At 34.4% G+C, this 16,622-nt stretch overlaps 1 protein-coding gene across 9 annotated transcripts in view; it reads right to left on the bottom strand.

Moving 5' to 3' along the window:
* Positions 1 to 16,622, bottom strand: part of DOCK7 (dedicator of cytokinesis 7) — a 171,572-nt gene that overhangs the window by 144,126 nt on the left and 10,824 nt on the right. For all 9 annotated transcript variants that reach the window (XM_039888091.1, XM_039888081.1, XM_039888063.1 and 6 more), the window contains exon 2: positions 4,560 to 4,665. In XM_039888091.1, the coding sequence (XP_039744025.1) occupies positions 4,560 to 4,665 (106 nt within the window). The remainder of the gene's footprint in view (positions 1 to 4,559; positions 4,666 to 16,622) is intronic.

Consider the following 16,622-nt stretch of genomic DNA (forward strand, 5'->3'; position numbering starts at 1 on the left):
AGCACATTATAAACACTCAAAAGATAGCAGTTATTATTATTTATCATTGTGTTCTCTCTTTAAACCTCCTCTAACCTCTATGTTAGAGATGATTGCTAGTTTAATTCTACAAATAAAGGCATTTGTGCTCAAAGAATTCAACAACTTCTGAAAATAAAAGAGCCACAAAATGATAGAGCGAAACTTAAAACTGGATCCTTAAGCTCTAAAATTCATGGGTTTTCCTCTTATAAGTATTCTATTTTACCTATTCCATCAAGTACATAATACACTGTCATAATGTTCTTAATAGAGGAAAAGAGTCAATTCAATGGAGAAAAGGAAATCTTTCTCAACCATTATTGCTAGAACAACTGGATATCTATATGGGGGGAAAATGAATGGCCAGTTAGCATGTGAAAAAGTGCTCAACATCAAAAGTCACTAGGGGGAGCTTTTACTTATGGGATTATGGGATTATGGAGTAGACATAATTATCCCTATTCTTCCCACTAATTACAACCAGAAACCTGGGGCATTATAAAATAAACATAAGATTCCGAAAAGAGGTAGAGAAAAGGGCAGATAAGCAGGGGCTTTGGGACCCAAGGAATGGCACAAAAGTGAATTATCTAAAATTTCTCTTCTCCTTACATACTCCAGACTTGGAACTAGGCAAGCCCGCTACCCAAAAACACCAAGGAAAGGTACAGGGTGTAAAAAAAAAAAAGCCTGTTCTCCACAGCCAAAAGGACCAAGAAACAGGCAGGCAATCTACTGCAACAGAAACTTTTAGACAATAATTGCTCTATTCCAGCTAGGCACCACATGAAAAACTGTGGTCCTGGTCATATGTACACAAGCAAAGGCCAAGAGGGAACTAGACTTCACCCTCACCAAACCATAACAAGGCATCCCAACACTCCCACCAGTGTGGTGTCAGAAAAGTTAGAGTGGGGAGCTTAGATTTTCATACCTACTAGGAGATAATGAGTCCCCCACTCCCAGTGTCACTGGAGACCACATAGGGAATGTGGACATCTACTCCCATGCAGCAGTAATAAGGCACCCCTTACCCTTACTGCTGGGGCAAGTATTTGTCCCTTTACCCTCTAGGTATTATATTAATAGATATAATATAATATTATATATATCTATTAATATAATACCTAGAGGGTATTATATTAATAGATATATATAATATTATATTATAATATTATATATATCTTACAATAATAATATTATAGATATATATAATATTATTATTATAAGAGGAAAACCCATGAATAATATTATATATATCTATTAATATAATACCTAGAGGGTAAAGGGACAAAAAGATACATAAGATTTCTACACTTCATTCAAATGGGTAAAATGTTGATATCAGTCATGCGATATGGCATTATATATATATAATGCCTTAAGCAACCACTAAAAAGGCTATATAAAGGTATGCACTCAACAACAGTATAAATAAATCAAAATGAAATTCTAAAAATTGGTCAGGTAACTCACAGGAAGGCAAGAAAAAGAAAACAGAGAAACAAAAAACATACAACAAACAAAAATGAAAATGGCAGATAAAAGCCTTAGCAGAACAATAATATTATAGTTAAACAATATAGTTTTCTCAAAAAAAAAAAACAAAGAAAAGATAGATTAGCAAAATAAATTTAAAAATATGACCTACATATTTGGTATACCAAAAACTCACTTCAAATAAGATAGTATAAAGAGGTCAAAAATAAAAGGATGAAAAAAAGATATACATACATTAATCAAGAGAAACCAGAAGTGGTTATATTAATAATAGATAAAGTAGACTTCGGAGCAAAGAAAAGTACTATATAAAGAGAGACATTACCTGATGATAACAGGTGTGATTCAACAAGAAAAAATAGCAATCTTACATGTGTATGTACTAAACAATGGAGCTATAAATTAAGCAAAAACCAATAGAACTAAAAAGAGAAACAAACATATCTACAGTTATAGCTAGAGATGTCAAGACATCTCAACTACTAAAAGATGATCACACAGAATCAACAAGAATACCATAAAACTCAAAGGCACCATTAACTAGCAGGAGCTAACTGACATTTATAGAACAGTCCACTCAATGACAAAAGAATAAACACTCTTCAAAGTTAGGCCAAAAAAAGTATGTACCAAGCTAGACCATATCCTGACCCATAAAACAAACCTCAACAAATTTAAAGAACTGACATTATACAGTGTATTCTCTAACAATAATGTAATCAAACTAGAAGTTAGGAACAGAAAGATAACAGGAAAATCTCCAAACACTTGGATGTGAAACAATACACTTACAAATAATCCATGAGTCATAGAAGAAATCTGAAAAGTGAAATTTAAAAAATACATCAAACTAAATGGAAATACAACATAACAAAACTTGTGAGATGAAGGATTGCAAATTAAAAACACGAGATACTACTCCATACCCATAATAATGGCTATTGTTTTTTTAAAATAGAAAACAAGTATAAGAGAGGATATGGTGAAATCAGAAGTCTTGTGCATTCCTTGTGGGAATGTAAAATGGTGCAGCTACTGTGCAAAACAGTTTGGTAGTTCCAAAAAAAATAAATAAATAAAGTAACCATATAATCCACCAATTTCCCTTCTAGGTATAACACCCCAAAACCGAAATAGAGACTCAGATTTTGTACACTCATGTTCATAGCAGCATTATTACCAACAGCCAAAAGATGGAAACAATCCAATGTCTATCGACAGATGAACAGATAAACAAAATGCAGTACACATATGCAATGACATGTTATTCAGGCTTAAAAAGGAATAACATTCTAACACGTTACAACATGGATAAACTTTGAAGACGATATGCTGAGTGAAATAAGCCAGACACAAAAAGACAAATATTGTACAATTCCACTTATATGAGGTACATAGAACAGAAAAATTCATAGAGACAGAAAACAGAACAGAGGTTACCAGGGATTGAGGAGAGGGGGAAATAGGGAGGTATTGTTTAATGGGTATCGGTTTTTTCAGTTTGGGACAATAAAAAAGTTCTAGAAATGGATAGTGGTGATGGTTATATAAAACTAAATATACTTAATGCCACTGAATTACACATTTAGAAATGAATAAAATGGTAAATTTTATGTTAGGTATATTCTACCACAAGATGATAGACAGACAGGCAGAGAGACACAAAATATTTTTAAGTGAACATTTTAAAAAAACGTTTTCAGTCAGTGCTTCTCCACTTACGTATTATCTTTGGGGCAGTATACCTTTTAGGATTCAAAGTATCGCAAATGAAAACTCAATGAAAATAATGACAAAGGCTGGGAGTCCTTACATATGTCTAATTCAAAATTAATCTTTCCTCAAAATATGACCAACCATATCAAGAGTGTTAGGGTAAGAGAGGAAACTATGACATTCTCTTAAAAAAACTAAATCATATAGAGAATAAATTATCTGTTTTCCAAATTTTCGCCGGTCACTGGCTTTCTAGATATACTGTTAGCTAGACCTGGATCAAGGAAACAAATTTATTTTTGCTACGAACTGTGTCCATTCTCTCTGATGCCCATGGGAGACAGCTGCCTAGGTTAGTCTTACGATGGAGTGATGAGCTGCTTACAACTATAAATTACTTTGCAAGACTCCAAAGAAAGATCCTGTATTTACTGACCCAAGGAAGGAGACTGCAACATGATTTCATGAGAGAGTGAGTAACTGGAGAGTAAGCAGGATTAGAAGATGACAAAGAGAAGCAATAGTGAAGAGTACAGAATCTGTCATAGGCAGTATAAGAACTTGTCTCACTTTAGCAACCACTGTGGTGGAATTTTAGCTGACATGTTTAATGTTAAGATCTCTCAGTCCTTTTCAGTGTGCCATAAAAACTTCTGGTATTCAATTAGTGGTTGTTTGGGGCTAGGGGGAGGGAATAACAGGGTGCTAGTTAAAGAGTTTCTTTTTGAGGTGATAAAAATACTCCAAATTGACTGAGGCAATGACTGCACATATCTGTGAATATATTAAATCCAATTATTGTAAATTAAATGGGTGACTTGTATGGTATGTGAATTAAATCTCTATAAAACTTTTTTAAAAAAAAAGTTGAACTAGGATCTAATCAGTTACAGGAAATACAGAAGATAGAAAAACAAGTCTACAAGGAAGAAATTTCAAAAAAGTTGAAGCAGAATCAGTTACAGGAAGTACAAGGGATAGAAAAATAAGATTACAAGGAAGCAAACATAAAATCAAAAGGCAAGAAATTCTCTGACAACTAGTCCAATTTCCTCAACAAGTCAATGCCACAAAAACAGTTAAAATTGCAGAGTTGATTAAATCCTGAATATAGTTTCAGAACTGACTAAGAAATCAACATTTCTATAACAACTCTTAACACTCTCCTCTAACTCAAATTTCAGGAAAGAGCGAGGTAACGAATAAGATTATTGGGGGTGTGGGGGGTAACTCAATCTACTGGCTCTTATCTTTCCACTATTTTTTCATGGCCTAGTCAGTAATATACCAGTAGCATACCATATTTTAAATATGCTACTTACTGTGGTATGATGAGATATATTGCCAACAATGTTGAGGTTTTTGAGCAGCTGGGGAGAACCACTGTATTGTCCAGAGATCTGCTTCCTAACTTCAGCAGCCACAGTTCTATAACAAAGAAAGCAAATATATTATTTTTAAAAAGAAAACAACCTAGGTTTAAAATGAGAGGAAGGTAAGTATGTTAAAGAATCATTTAAAGAACATCAAAACTTCAGCATATCAATAAGGCTATAAATTTATAAGATATCAGTAAATACTGCTTATAATTACAGAACATCTTTATAACTCTGATGTAGGATACAAGAGTGACTTACATAAGGGGTATGTGTGTGTGAGTGTGTGTGTAGCATTTCAGGGAATATATTTTGGCTTATGATAGAGCTGGAAGTTATAAGAAGATATATATATTAAAGTGTACCCATTTTAAAGATATAAATTTAATTTTAAAATACTTTAGAAACAAATCAACATATAAGAATTAGGATGGAAAAAGCTCTACTTTTTCCCTAATATTACTAGCTCCTCATTCATACTCCAGAAAACTATTCTGTTTTTATCTAATAAAAAAAAAGTCCTTATACTCTGGCATTAATGCTTTTCTATAATCTGACTATTTTCACCTTTCTAGACTTAAATATTCTTTCCCAAATTCTTGTCATTGAACATAAATTGCTTCCTAGAATGCTTTTTTATTTCCGTAGCCACAAATTCAATTCTTAACTAGTTTTAAGGGTAAAATTCAAATACCAAGACCTCCATATAAATTTCTTGGCTCATCACAACTAAAAATAAGTTAAGTCTTTACTTAAATCAGGAATGTTTAGAAGTTCCATAATTTCAAGCTAGGGACCTATGAGTATTATAAACTTACTTAACCAGCATTTCTAAAACAAAAATATTTTAGATATTCAAATGACTTTATAGCTCATTAATCTCTATATTCCTTAAATTCCACAGAAGTATAAACTAAAATATTCAGTGAATCCTAAATCCAGTAAGTAAACAACTTCCTCACGTTAGTAATATTTTTATTAAGAAAATAATATAACTCAAGAATACAAAATAAAGACCGCTATCCACAGATTTTGTGCAATTATTTTCCTAATGTCGATATCTAACCTCAACCCGATGCTAATCAACTGGCTATTTTATAATACTTGCCTTCTGTTCTTTCACTCTTTTCCAAAACATAAACCCTACTTTCTTCCTATCATTCCATTGCACATAAAGTGAAACAGGCCTCATGGCCTGGTTTCTGGGCCAACTTGATGATACTTTTGTTCTGAAGTGTCGTCAAGCTGATATGTGAATTAGAGCACTGAACATCTTGGTCCCCATTAGAATTTCTAGCTGAATTTCTAAGCAATCTCATTTTCTAAAAATTATCCAGATTTTTTATATAATGTTCCCTGCCTTCTTCTCTTCTGTACCTCTTCGCTTTTTTTCATATTCAATCACTCCACACACATCTACTGGGCATCATTCCGAGCAGACTACTCAATCAGAAATTGGTGACACAAAGGTAAAAGAGTTATCATTCTTTTAAGCTCAATATACTGAATTAGCTCAATTCTTTTTTATGGGTAACTTAAAGTACTTTAAATCATATTTGTGTTTTCTAAAAGACTAATTTGTTATTCATATTGCCAAAACTTGGAAGCAACCAAAATGTCCTTCAATAGGTAGATAGATAAACAAACTGTGGTACATCCATACAATGGATTATTATTCGGCAATAAAAAGTAATGTGCTATCAAGCCAGAAAAAGACATAGAAGAACCTTAAAAGAATACTGCTAAGTGCAAAAAGCCAATATTAAAAGGCTACATACTGTATGATTTCAACTTTGTGATATTTTAGAAAAGGCAAAACAGATTGCAGAGAGGGCAAAGAGCAAATTCTGTAAAGCTTCTAGATGTGAAAAGATAGGAACATTCATTTCTTTAGGACTCCAGTCAGGTCTTTTAATGAAACTTATATATTATGAGCATTCATTATTATGTTTAATTTAAAGGCCTTAAAATCTCCTGATCCTTTTGTAAAGATGGAGATGAGAATATGTAAGAGTCTTTAAAAAGAGAAGCAAAGAACAAATATTCTATGTCTATCCTCCCCAGTGCTACTCAACTTGATCTACCAACCTCAGCACTACCTCACTGTTTCTGAGGCTACACCATGAGTAATCTGAATTGTAAACTGCTGTATTTCATCAAATTCATGACGTCACTGATTATTAAGAGGTGCCATTCCGTCATGTACAGCTAAGAAAGAAAAACCTTGCCAATTCACATCACACTATCAATTAATTGGAAGATATACCCTGATTTAAGATGTTAAAAAGTGAAATTTTAAATGAATGAAATATGACTACTTCAAAAAGAAACAATCTTTAGTTTAATAAAAGACATACAAAAGATATTCCTCATGTTACAAATATTTGTCTTATTTCTACATAACATAATTTCTCCCCCTCAAAAAAATTGGTAATAATTGAAAATAAGAACCATTTCCAAACTGAGCTATATCAGCAATAAAAATATGCAATCCAGACAAAGGATGTGTTTACACTGAGATCCTCTACATGAAAAGATTTTATTAAATGGTAGTAAGGAAATTTTCCCAAATAAAAAACAGTATCTCTTAACCATACTACAGTCCAAAGTATGCAAGATAAGCAATGTAATGAATATAGTTTCTGATAACAGTTAAAATCCTTTATCATAGATTACTTTTTCCAAAAACAATTTCCTACACCTAGTGATAGCTTATACAGTAAAGTAATATAAGGAAGTCTTTTTTATTTCTAATAAGTTATTTATATCAAAGAAGAGTAGGTCAAAAATCTCATAATTACTTAAGCTCCTAAATTATAATAAGAGAATATCTTTTTCTCCTCCCAAAAGAACATGATCCAATATGTGACCTATTTCTCTCCTTATCAACTCTTTTCGTTTCTACTCGCTCCCTCACTGTGTCAACATGCATTAGAGTTTTCACAAAATAAAGCACTCTCGCTAAGGTCATTCACCATAGGATGTTGGAAATAGCCATTAAAGGACCTACATCCTGAGGGAAAATTATGATGTATTTAACTTTTCCTCTAGCCTCCTCCCACTTTCAGATGCCCCATCAAACCACGATTTCCAGTATGACCCAAGGATGACAGGCCAATCTGGGCCTCTCTTATCTCTAGTCATTCTTCATGGGGCCAGAAGCAAAACCTGAGTAAAAGTGAGTGAGGAGAATTTAGATTAAAATAGTTTTGCTGGGCTACTTCTATAAGGTCACACACACGCACGCACGCACACGCACACACACACACACACAAATAGCTGCAATATATATAGTATGTCAAATAAAGAGAATGAGATCTCTTGAAACTGGCAGTGTTTATATCTAAGATAGAAGTCAGGGAAGGAGTGAAGGATAAGGGAATATAGCATGGAATATACCAGATAAGGGTAAGTATATAAAAGACAAGGCAAAAAAGGGCTAGCTAAAAATCCCTAAGAGAAAAAGGACAAAAGCAGCTGATACTCCAGTGCTGTGACTACCCAAGTGGAAGACTGGTGACTGATGGGTTGAATCAGAGTTCTACCATTAAAGATAAAGAGAAACAAAATAAAAGAATAAAGTAATGCAACACTGTATCACCTATTAAATATTTTTGCTAAAATGTTTAACCTGAATTGAATCAAACCTGCACATCTAACATCCAGTTTACAGAAAACACACAGAAGAGTGTAACAAGTTAACACCAAAGGAAACAAACTAAAACCAGAAGGCAGGTCATTCTATACGGCAAGTCTCTGCAACAAGTCAAGGAAAGAGGGGTAAAGGGAGGGGGAGAGACGGAGGGGGAGGGAAGGAGAAAGAGGGAGTGTAAGCATGAGAATGGGCGAGCGAGCTAAGCTTTAGCTTAAAAAAAGACTTAAGACTAAAGAACAAAGTCTATTTAAAAGAGAAAGAAAGTCTTATAATTGAATGCAATGAATGGTTCTTGGATTCTGCTTTGAACAAACCAGCTATAAAAAAACATTTTTGGGGATGAGAAATTTGAAGAGAGCATTACATAATTAAGAATTACTGCTCTTGTTTTTAATATGTAAAAACAGTATTATAATAATGCAGAGAAATGTCCTTATAGGGATGCAAACGATGTCTGTAATTTAGCCTGAACAGTTCAATTATTATTATTCTGCCTGAATGGGGAAAACTACTAAATTAAATATGAAGTACAGATGAGGCAAATATCCTTCAAGAGGTATATCACAGAGAGAAAAAAATGGCATAGATGATAGAGGCTCTGTTCATCCCTCTGGCTACCAAATCAAAGTTGTGACGGAAACAAGGAGCAGCAGCAAGGAAAAATTGCCTGAGATCTAGATGAACAAGCCACACAACTACGGAGAAATCCAAGAAAGTACCTTGCAACGGCAGAAGGTAGGACGGGGTGAGGACGCGGGGCTCTCCGGTCCTGAGCAGTTGAGTGAGACAGAGGATGCGGCAGCGGCAGACGCCTCTCTTTTTTTTTTTTTTTTAATGCCAGTGTATTATTTTTTTCATAGTCTATATAATTTTTTTTAACATTTTTTCCCCTTCCTCCCTCCCCCAACCATTCTGGTAACTACTACTCCATTGTCCATGTCCATGAGTCTCTGTTTGTCCTGATCATTTGTTGCTTTTAGGTTTATAGCCCACATATGTGATATCATGTGATTTTCAACCTTTTCTGTCTGGCTTATTTTGCTTAGTATGATTATTTCAAGGTCCATCCATGTTGTTGCAAATGGCAGTCTTTCATCTCTTCTTATGGCTAATATTCCATTGTATATATGTATCACAGCTTCTTTAGCCAATCATCTATCATAAGACACTTTGGTTGTTTCTATGTCCTGGCCACCGTGAATAATGCTGCTATGAACATCAGTGTGCAAATATTTTTTCAGATATGAGTTTTCAAGTCTCGGGGTAAATACCCAGTAGAGGGATTGCTTGATCATACAGCAGGTCAATTCTTAGTTTTTTGAGGAAACTCCATACTGTTTTCCATAGTGGTTGTACCAATTTGCAGTCCCACCAGCAGTGTATGAGGGTTCTCATTTCTCCACATCCTCCCCAATATTTGTTATTACTTGTCTTGTTGATTATAGCCATTGTAACAGGTGTGAGATGGTATCTCATTGTGGTTTCGATTTGCATTTCCCTAATAACTAGCGATGTTGAGCATCTCTTCATATATTTCTTGGCCATTTGTATGTCCTCTAGGGAGATAGGGAGAAGTTGTCTGTTCAAGTTCTCTGCCCATTTTTTGATTGGATCATTTGGGTTTTTTGTTGTTATTGAGTCGTATGAGTTCTTTGTATATTTTGGATATTAGGCCCTTATCAGAGATGTTGCTTGCAAATATATTTTCCCATTTGGATGGTTGTCTCTTTACCTTGTTGACAGTTTCTTTTGCTGAGCAGAAGCTTTTTAGTTTGATGTAGTCCCATTCATTTATTTTTGCTTTTACTTCCTTTGCCTTTGAGGTCAAATTCATGAAATCCTCTTTAAGCCCAAGGTCTGTGAGTTTAGTTCCTATGTTTTCTTCTATGCATTTTATTGAAACAATAAAATGGATTAAGAATATTCAGGTACTTAATCCATTTTGAGTTAATTTTGGTGTATGGTGATAGATAACAGTCTAGTTTCATTCTTTTGCATGTGGCTTTCCAATTTTGCCAGAACCACTATTAAAGAGGCTTCCCTTTCTCCACTGTATATTTTTGGCATTTTTGGCAAACATTATTTGCCCATATAAATATGGGTTTATTTCTGGACTCTTGATTCTGTTCCACTGGTCCATGTGTCTATTTTTCTGCCAATACCATGCTGTTTTGATTACTGTCACTTTGTAGTATAACTTGAAGTTGAGCAGAATGATGCCTCCAGTCTCATTCTTTTTTCTCAGGATGGCTTTGAAAATTCGGGGTCTTTTGTGATTCCATACAAATCTGATGATTTTTTTTTGTTCCATTTCTTTAAAAAATGCTGATGAGATTTTGATGGGGATTGCATTAAATCTGTATAATGCTTTAGGTAATAAAGTCATTTTAACTATGTTGATTCTTTCAACTCAAGAACACAGAATATCTTTCCATTTCCTTGTATCTTCTTCGATTTCTTTTAATAGAGTCTTATAGTTTTCATCACATAGGTCCTTCATATGTTTCGTTAGATTTATTCTTAGGTATTTTATTTTTTTTGTTGCAATTGCAAAAGGAATTATTTTTTCAATTTCTTTTTCTGACACTTTGTTATTTGAGTATAAGAATGCTATGGATTTTTGAACGTTGATTTTGTATCCAGAGACTTTACTGTATTTGCTTATTGTTTCTAGTAGTGTTCTTGTGGAGTTCTTAGGGTTTTCTATAGAGAGAATCATGTTACCTGCAAATAGTGACAGTTTGACTTCTTCGCTTCCTATCTGGATGCCTTTTATATCTTTCTCTTGCCTGGATCTTTAATGTTATATTGAATAACAGTGGCAATAGTGGACAGCCTTGCCTTGTTCCTGATCATAGAAGGAAGGTTTTTAGTTTTTCACCATTAAGTATAATGTTGGCTGAGGGCTTGTCATATTTGGCCTGTATTATGTCAAGGTTCTTTCCTTCTATACTGATTTTGTTAAGTGTTTTGATCATACAGACGCCTCTTAAAGGGGCCGCGTCTGCAAGCAGATTTTCACGGTGACGGACCTGCTCACTCTGAGAACCAGTGCCAATTCAGCTGCGCACAGGGGGTACCAGGGACTTACAGGGAGACATTTTCGGAGTGAGGGCCAAGGCGAGACTTGTTTGGTACAGAAGTGTCCGCAGTATCCATTGTTCCCTGTTGAGCCCTCCCCCGTACCAGTGCACTGGACACAGGGCTGCCATAGTTGTGATGTCATCAAACTGGATGACAGAGGTCACTCGGCCCAGAGGATTCCCTGAAACCCCGCCTCTCTCAACTCGTGGCCCCACCCAAGCCACATCCAGGTGCATCCTCAGCGAGTCAGATGCTCTTTCCTGAGACTCACACTGTTGGAGGCAGCTAACCTCAGTTTCTTGTGTGGCCTTTTCAGGCAACTATAAGCACAGTATCTGTGGATTTCTTGCTGAATCTTAACAGGTGGCCCCAAAGGTTTAGAGGCTTGGGCTAAATTTGACCTGCAGCTGAACCCCTCTCAGGACTGTGCCACTGGACACTTACTTCACAAATCCACACTAATAAGACCGGGAGTCTTAAGAGCTTTGCTTCGTACAAAGAAACAGAAACGGAAAGGCAGCCAAAATGGGAAGACAAAGAAGCAGAAACCATATGACAGAAAAGAACAGAGATCCAGATATAATGGAGTCAAGTAATCTAACAGGTACAGAGTTCAAAACACTGGTTATAAGGTGCTCAATGAACTTTTGGTAAGTGCAGATAAATTCAGTGAGAACTTCAACAAAGACATAAAAAACATAAAAATGGAAGTAGAAATTATAAAAGGGAACCAGTCTAAAATAAAGAACACATTATCTGAGATGAGAAGTATATTAAATGGAATAAACAAAGTAAATAAAGATCACATGCCCTATCTAGAGGACAGGACGGCCAATCAGTACACTCAATCAGAATGGCAAGAAAAAAGATGCCATGACTATAAAAATAATTTAAGGAGGATATGGGATACTATTAAGGGTCCAAAGATTCTTCTGATGGGTGTAAGTGAAGAAAATCAAGATGTTGAACAGCTGTTTGAAAAAATAATGATGGAAAACTTCCCTAACCTGGTGAAGGAAATGGACATAAAACCCCAGGAAGCTCAGAGAATTCCAAAAATCAGGGATCCAAAGAGGCCCACAGCAAGATGCATCATAATTAAAATGCCAAAGGTTAAATACAAAGAAAGAATATTAAAAGCAGCAAGAGAAAAAAAATAATTACATATAAGGGAACACCTATACTACTGGCAGCTGACTTCTCAAAAGAAACTATGCAGAACAGAAGGGCCTGGCAAAAAATATTCAACAGGATGAAGACCCAGGACATACAACCAAGAGTAATTTATCCAGCAAAGCCATGATTTAGAGCTGATGGACAAAGGGCTTCCCAGACAAAAATAAGCTAAAGGAATTTATCACCACCAAGCCAGAATTATAGGAAATATTGGAGGGACTTCTTTAAGAGGAAAAACAAAGTATCAAAAACAGGAATAAAGAATGGTAACAACTACATTCCTATCAATAGGTACCTCAAATGGAAAAGAATTAAGTGCTCCAACCAAAAGACAGAGTGGCTGAAAAAATAAGAAAACTAGATCCCTACATATGAAAAGGAAGGAGATGGAAAAAGATATTGTTTTGATGAACCTAGAAGATGTTTAAGTCAGATAGAGAAAGATAAACACTATATGATTTCACTTATATGAGGAATTTAAGGAATAAAAGGAACAAACCAATCAAAAACAGACTCACAAATATAGTGGACAATTTGGTGACGGACAGAGGGGAGGAGGGTTTGAGGGACTGGGAGAAAGGGATGAAGGGTTAAAGAAGTACAAATTCGTAGCTGATGGATGGTCACGGGGGTGGGGAGCACAGCACAGGGAATGCAATTAGCATTAATACATAGGCTAGGAGAGAGGGTGCAGTTGGGGGAATCATTTTACAAACTATATAGATGTCTAACCAATGTACTGTATACTTGAAACTAATTAAAATTTAAAAATATATTAAAAAAATAAAATAAAAATAAAAAAAATTTTCATTACAGAAAAAAAAAAAGGATAACACAGACTGCATAAAGCCCTGCCTGATTATTTCTGTTCTGTTTCACTCAGGTTAGACACTACTCTGTGATTTCAAAGCACTCTGTGTTTATCCATATACATTCAAAGAAATGGAGTTTCTTCTACGAGGCTAGTTCAGACAGGCTGCAGACTAGCCTGACTGCTTTCTACGGTGGAATAAGAACCTGGCCTTGTTGATGTAAAGTTCAATTTCAACAGTAGGAAAGCCCGGTTTATAAACATTCTCTTTAAAAGAAGCATATAAATTATAAAGTCGGCTTTTCTGGAATAGTAGTGATGCAACCCTCAAATATAAAATTTAGTGGAAAAAATATACAGTATGTATCAAGAATTTGGCTTCTCAGGCCTGGCAAACTCTCACTCTTCATAGGCTCTCCTTTGCAACTTCCTTGAAGAATTAGGGAAGACAGGAAACTGCACTTCTGACTAGAGTGTGCTATACTGCCTCTTATTCTGTATAAATATCTCAAAGCAGGTTAATTTCTGCCATTAAAGAAAATGTATATTCTTTAACTCTGCCTGGTGGCCCTTTTCTATCAAGAACTATCTCATTGTGATAACTGAACAATAGCTTAACCATTTATCAAATTGTTATGAAATCTATTTATCTATGTCCTTGCAAGGAACTAAGCAATTAAAAGACTGGTCTTCATCTTATTACCTTGGCACCCTCTAGCAGAGTGCCCACCACATACCGGGTGCTTTTAAAATGTTTACAAAACTGAAGTGGCAAAATGAGAATAAAGAGATACTCATAGTTCCTCCCCCCAAAAAAGGTAATAAGAATGCTACAATGAAACAACTGATGTGAACTTCCAAAAGGGAAGGAGGGAAAGAGGGAAGGAGGGAAGAAGAGAGAGGGAGAGGAAGGTATAAGAGTGGAGAGAAAAAAGGTAGGTAATAGGAATGAATTTAAAGACTACCTAGTACATGAACTTTCCAAATGCTTTGTAGATTAAACTAATCTACAAGTATGGTTGGTTTCTAACGGATTAGAAAAGGACTATAAAGTATGCCTTTTTTTAATCTATTACTGTCAAAGAAGTAAATGTTTGCTGGGGGGTAAACTTTGAATCCACAGAGGATTTCTAAATGTATAACCTTTTCTCTTAATGCCTAGCTGACATCATCACTATCCCATGTGTTAACTGCTAAGGTAAAAATCTACTACTGGAACTTTTTTAAAACAATTTTTAAACAAGATATATAACATGTTTACTTATCTCGAAGTAGTCTCTAATATGTTTTTAACATATCTGCAAAGGGCTGGCTCCAGAACTATTTTCAAGCTCTGTGATTATATGGATGAAGTTACTATGAGAAGCAAATAGATTTTTTTAATATGGAGAAAAGACAAAGAAAATAACTTGATAAAAGAAGATATCTATAAAAAATAAACAAAAGAAATATGTGCATGCATTAAAAAATTCAAACTTCACAAAAAGGTAAAAACAAAAGACATCACTCTTACACCTCCAATCCCTAGTCCTATTCCCCAAATGTAACCACTTCATATTTTCTTAGGTATTCTTCAAGAAAAGAGGTGTGTATACAGCAGCATATATGTAAGAAATCCTTATTTTTTACTGTCCACACATGACATCACACAATAACATTTTCTTGATACATGACATTATATACTTAACAATATATCTTAGAAATCTTTCCATATCAGTACATAAAAATAAAAATTTCTCTAGCAATATTTATCAGTACTTAAAATGTGCCAGACATTTTGCAAAATGTTACATTTGTTACATCTCTTTCATTTAATCTTCAGAAAAACCCTATGAAGTAGGCACTATATGAGGATATTGAAGTTTCAAGGGGTTAAAGTCATATAACCAATAATAAGGAATAATACCAAAATATGAACTTAAGAGCCTCCACTCTTAACCATTGCTCTCTTTCTTTTTATCGGCTTTAGAGTCCACGACATAGATCAACTGGAATATATTAAGCCAATCTCTGTTGGTAGACATTAAGACCATTTCTAGTTTTTGCAAAGATCACTATTGGAATGTAAGCTCCAAGAAGGCAGATTTTTGTCTAAATCAAAAATTATGAAGAAACTACATCAAAATTCCTTGGAAATGTAGCACTCAAATGCCAATAAAAATTAGATTCCTCTTCCTTTCTCTTCCTTTTCTCATGCCAATGCATGAATACTGAACTAAAATAGGAAAAAAAAAATGAGTGATTTTTATTTTCTCTTTTTTATTTCTAAATTTTCTATAGCACCTCTATTATTTTATAATCAGAAAAATAGATACTTTTAAATAAACTTCAGAAATAATTTTCCTAAGCTTATGAAAGACAGAGTCAGGGTTTGAATTCAGACCTATAAAGCTCCTAAGGCCTCTTTCCATGAAAGCCAGTTTCCAAAGGTAAATGATTCTAGCTATAGTTCATATTAATGATTTCTCTATTCTTCAAAACCCAGCCTATGAGGTCAGTTAAATATACCCAGTGAAAATGTCTAGTGTATATACTAACATATTAATAGGAACACTATAATGACTACCGCCACTGTTATGATCTATTTCCTTCCTTTCACAGATGGCTAAATGAAACTCCCATCTGAGTCACTCTGCCTTTGTGTCACTGGTAAATTCTACTGTGTTAAATTCTTTAATTCTTTAGGAATTTAAGTCCAGAGTGGACCACTAAACACTAAAGGCCCAAGAAGATACAAACATAAACAGGTTGATTTGTGAAACCAAAGAACAGAAATAGTCCTTAACATTTAAGACATAGCTCTTTTTGGGGGGAGGATAGAAAGAAACTATCAGATGACTCATGTATCCCATGTGACACTATTTTGGGATAACATTTAAGTTAAAGATTTAGAAATCGCTGTTTTAAAGAGACTTAGATGTTTTCATCACTCTGATCTACAGCATTTCACTATACCTCAATTTCTTCAACTAAAACATGGTGATAATATTGCTTTCTAATTCATGGAACATATTAAATTATAACTATAGAGAAAAAAGAATTTTAAAAATTAGCATTTAAAAAAATTAACACATCTGAAATTGGCAACTACAAAGAAAACTGAGAAGAACCTATAAAGTAAAAAGTTAATCCTTATAAAAAGAAATAAATTTACCTTCAATTCAACCCTATTTCATAAAAATAAAGCCAGAATCTTCTTACAAACATACAAATTATGTCCTGGTATAAAGTGAATACAGTTAATTGTTAAATCCTGTTCATTCTAACTCAAATACTTCTCAAA

This window comes from Pteropus medius, unplaced genomic scaffold (genome assembly GCF_902729225.1).
Source record: "Pteropus medius unplaced genomic scaffold, Ma_sr-lr_union100, whole genome shotgun sequence".
Classification (NCBI taxonomy): Eukaryota; Metazoa; Chordata; class Mammalia; order Chiroptera; family Pteropodidae; genus Pteropus; species Pteropus medius.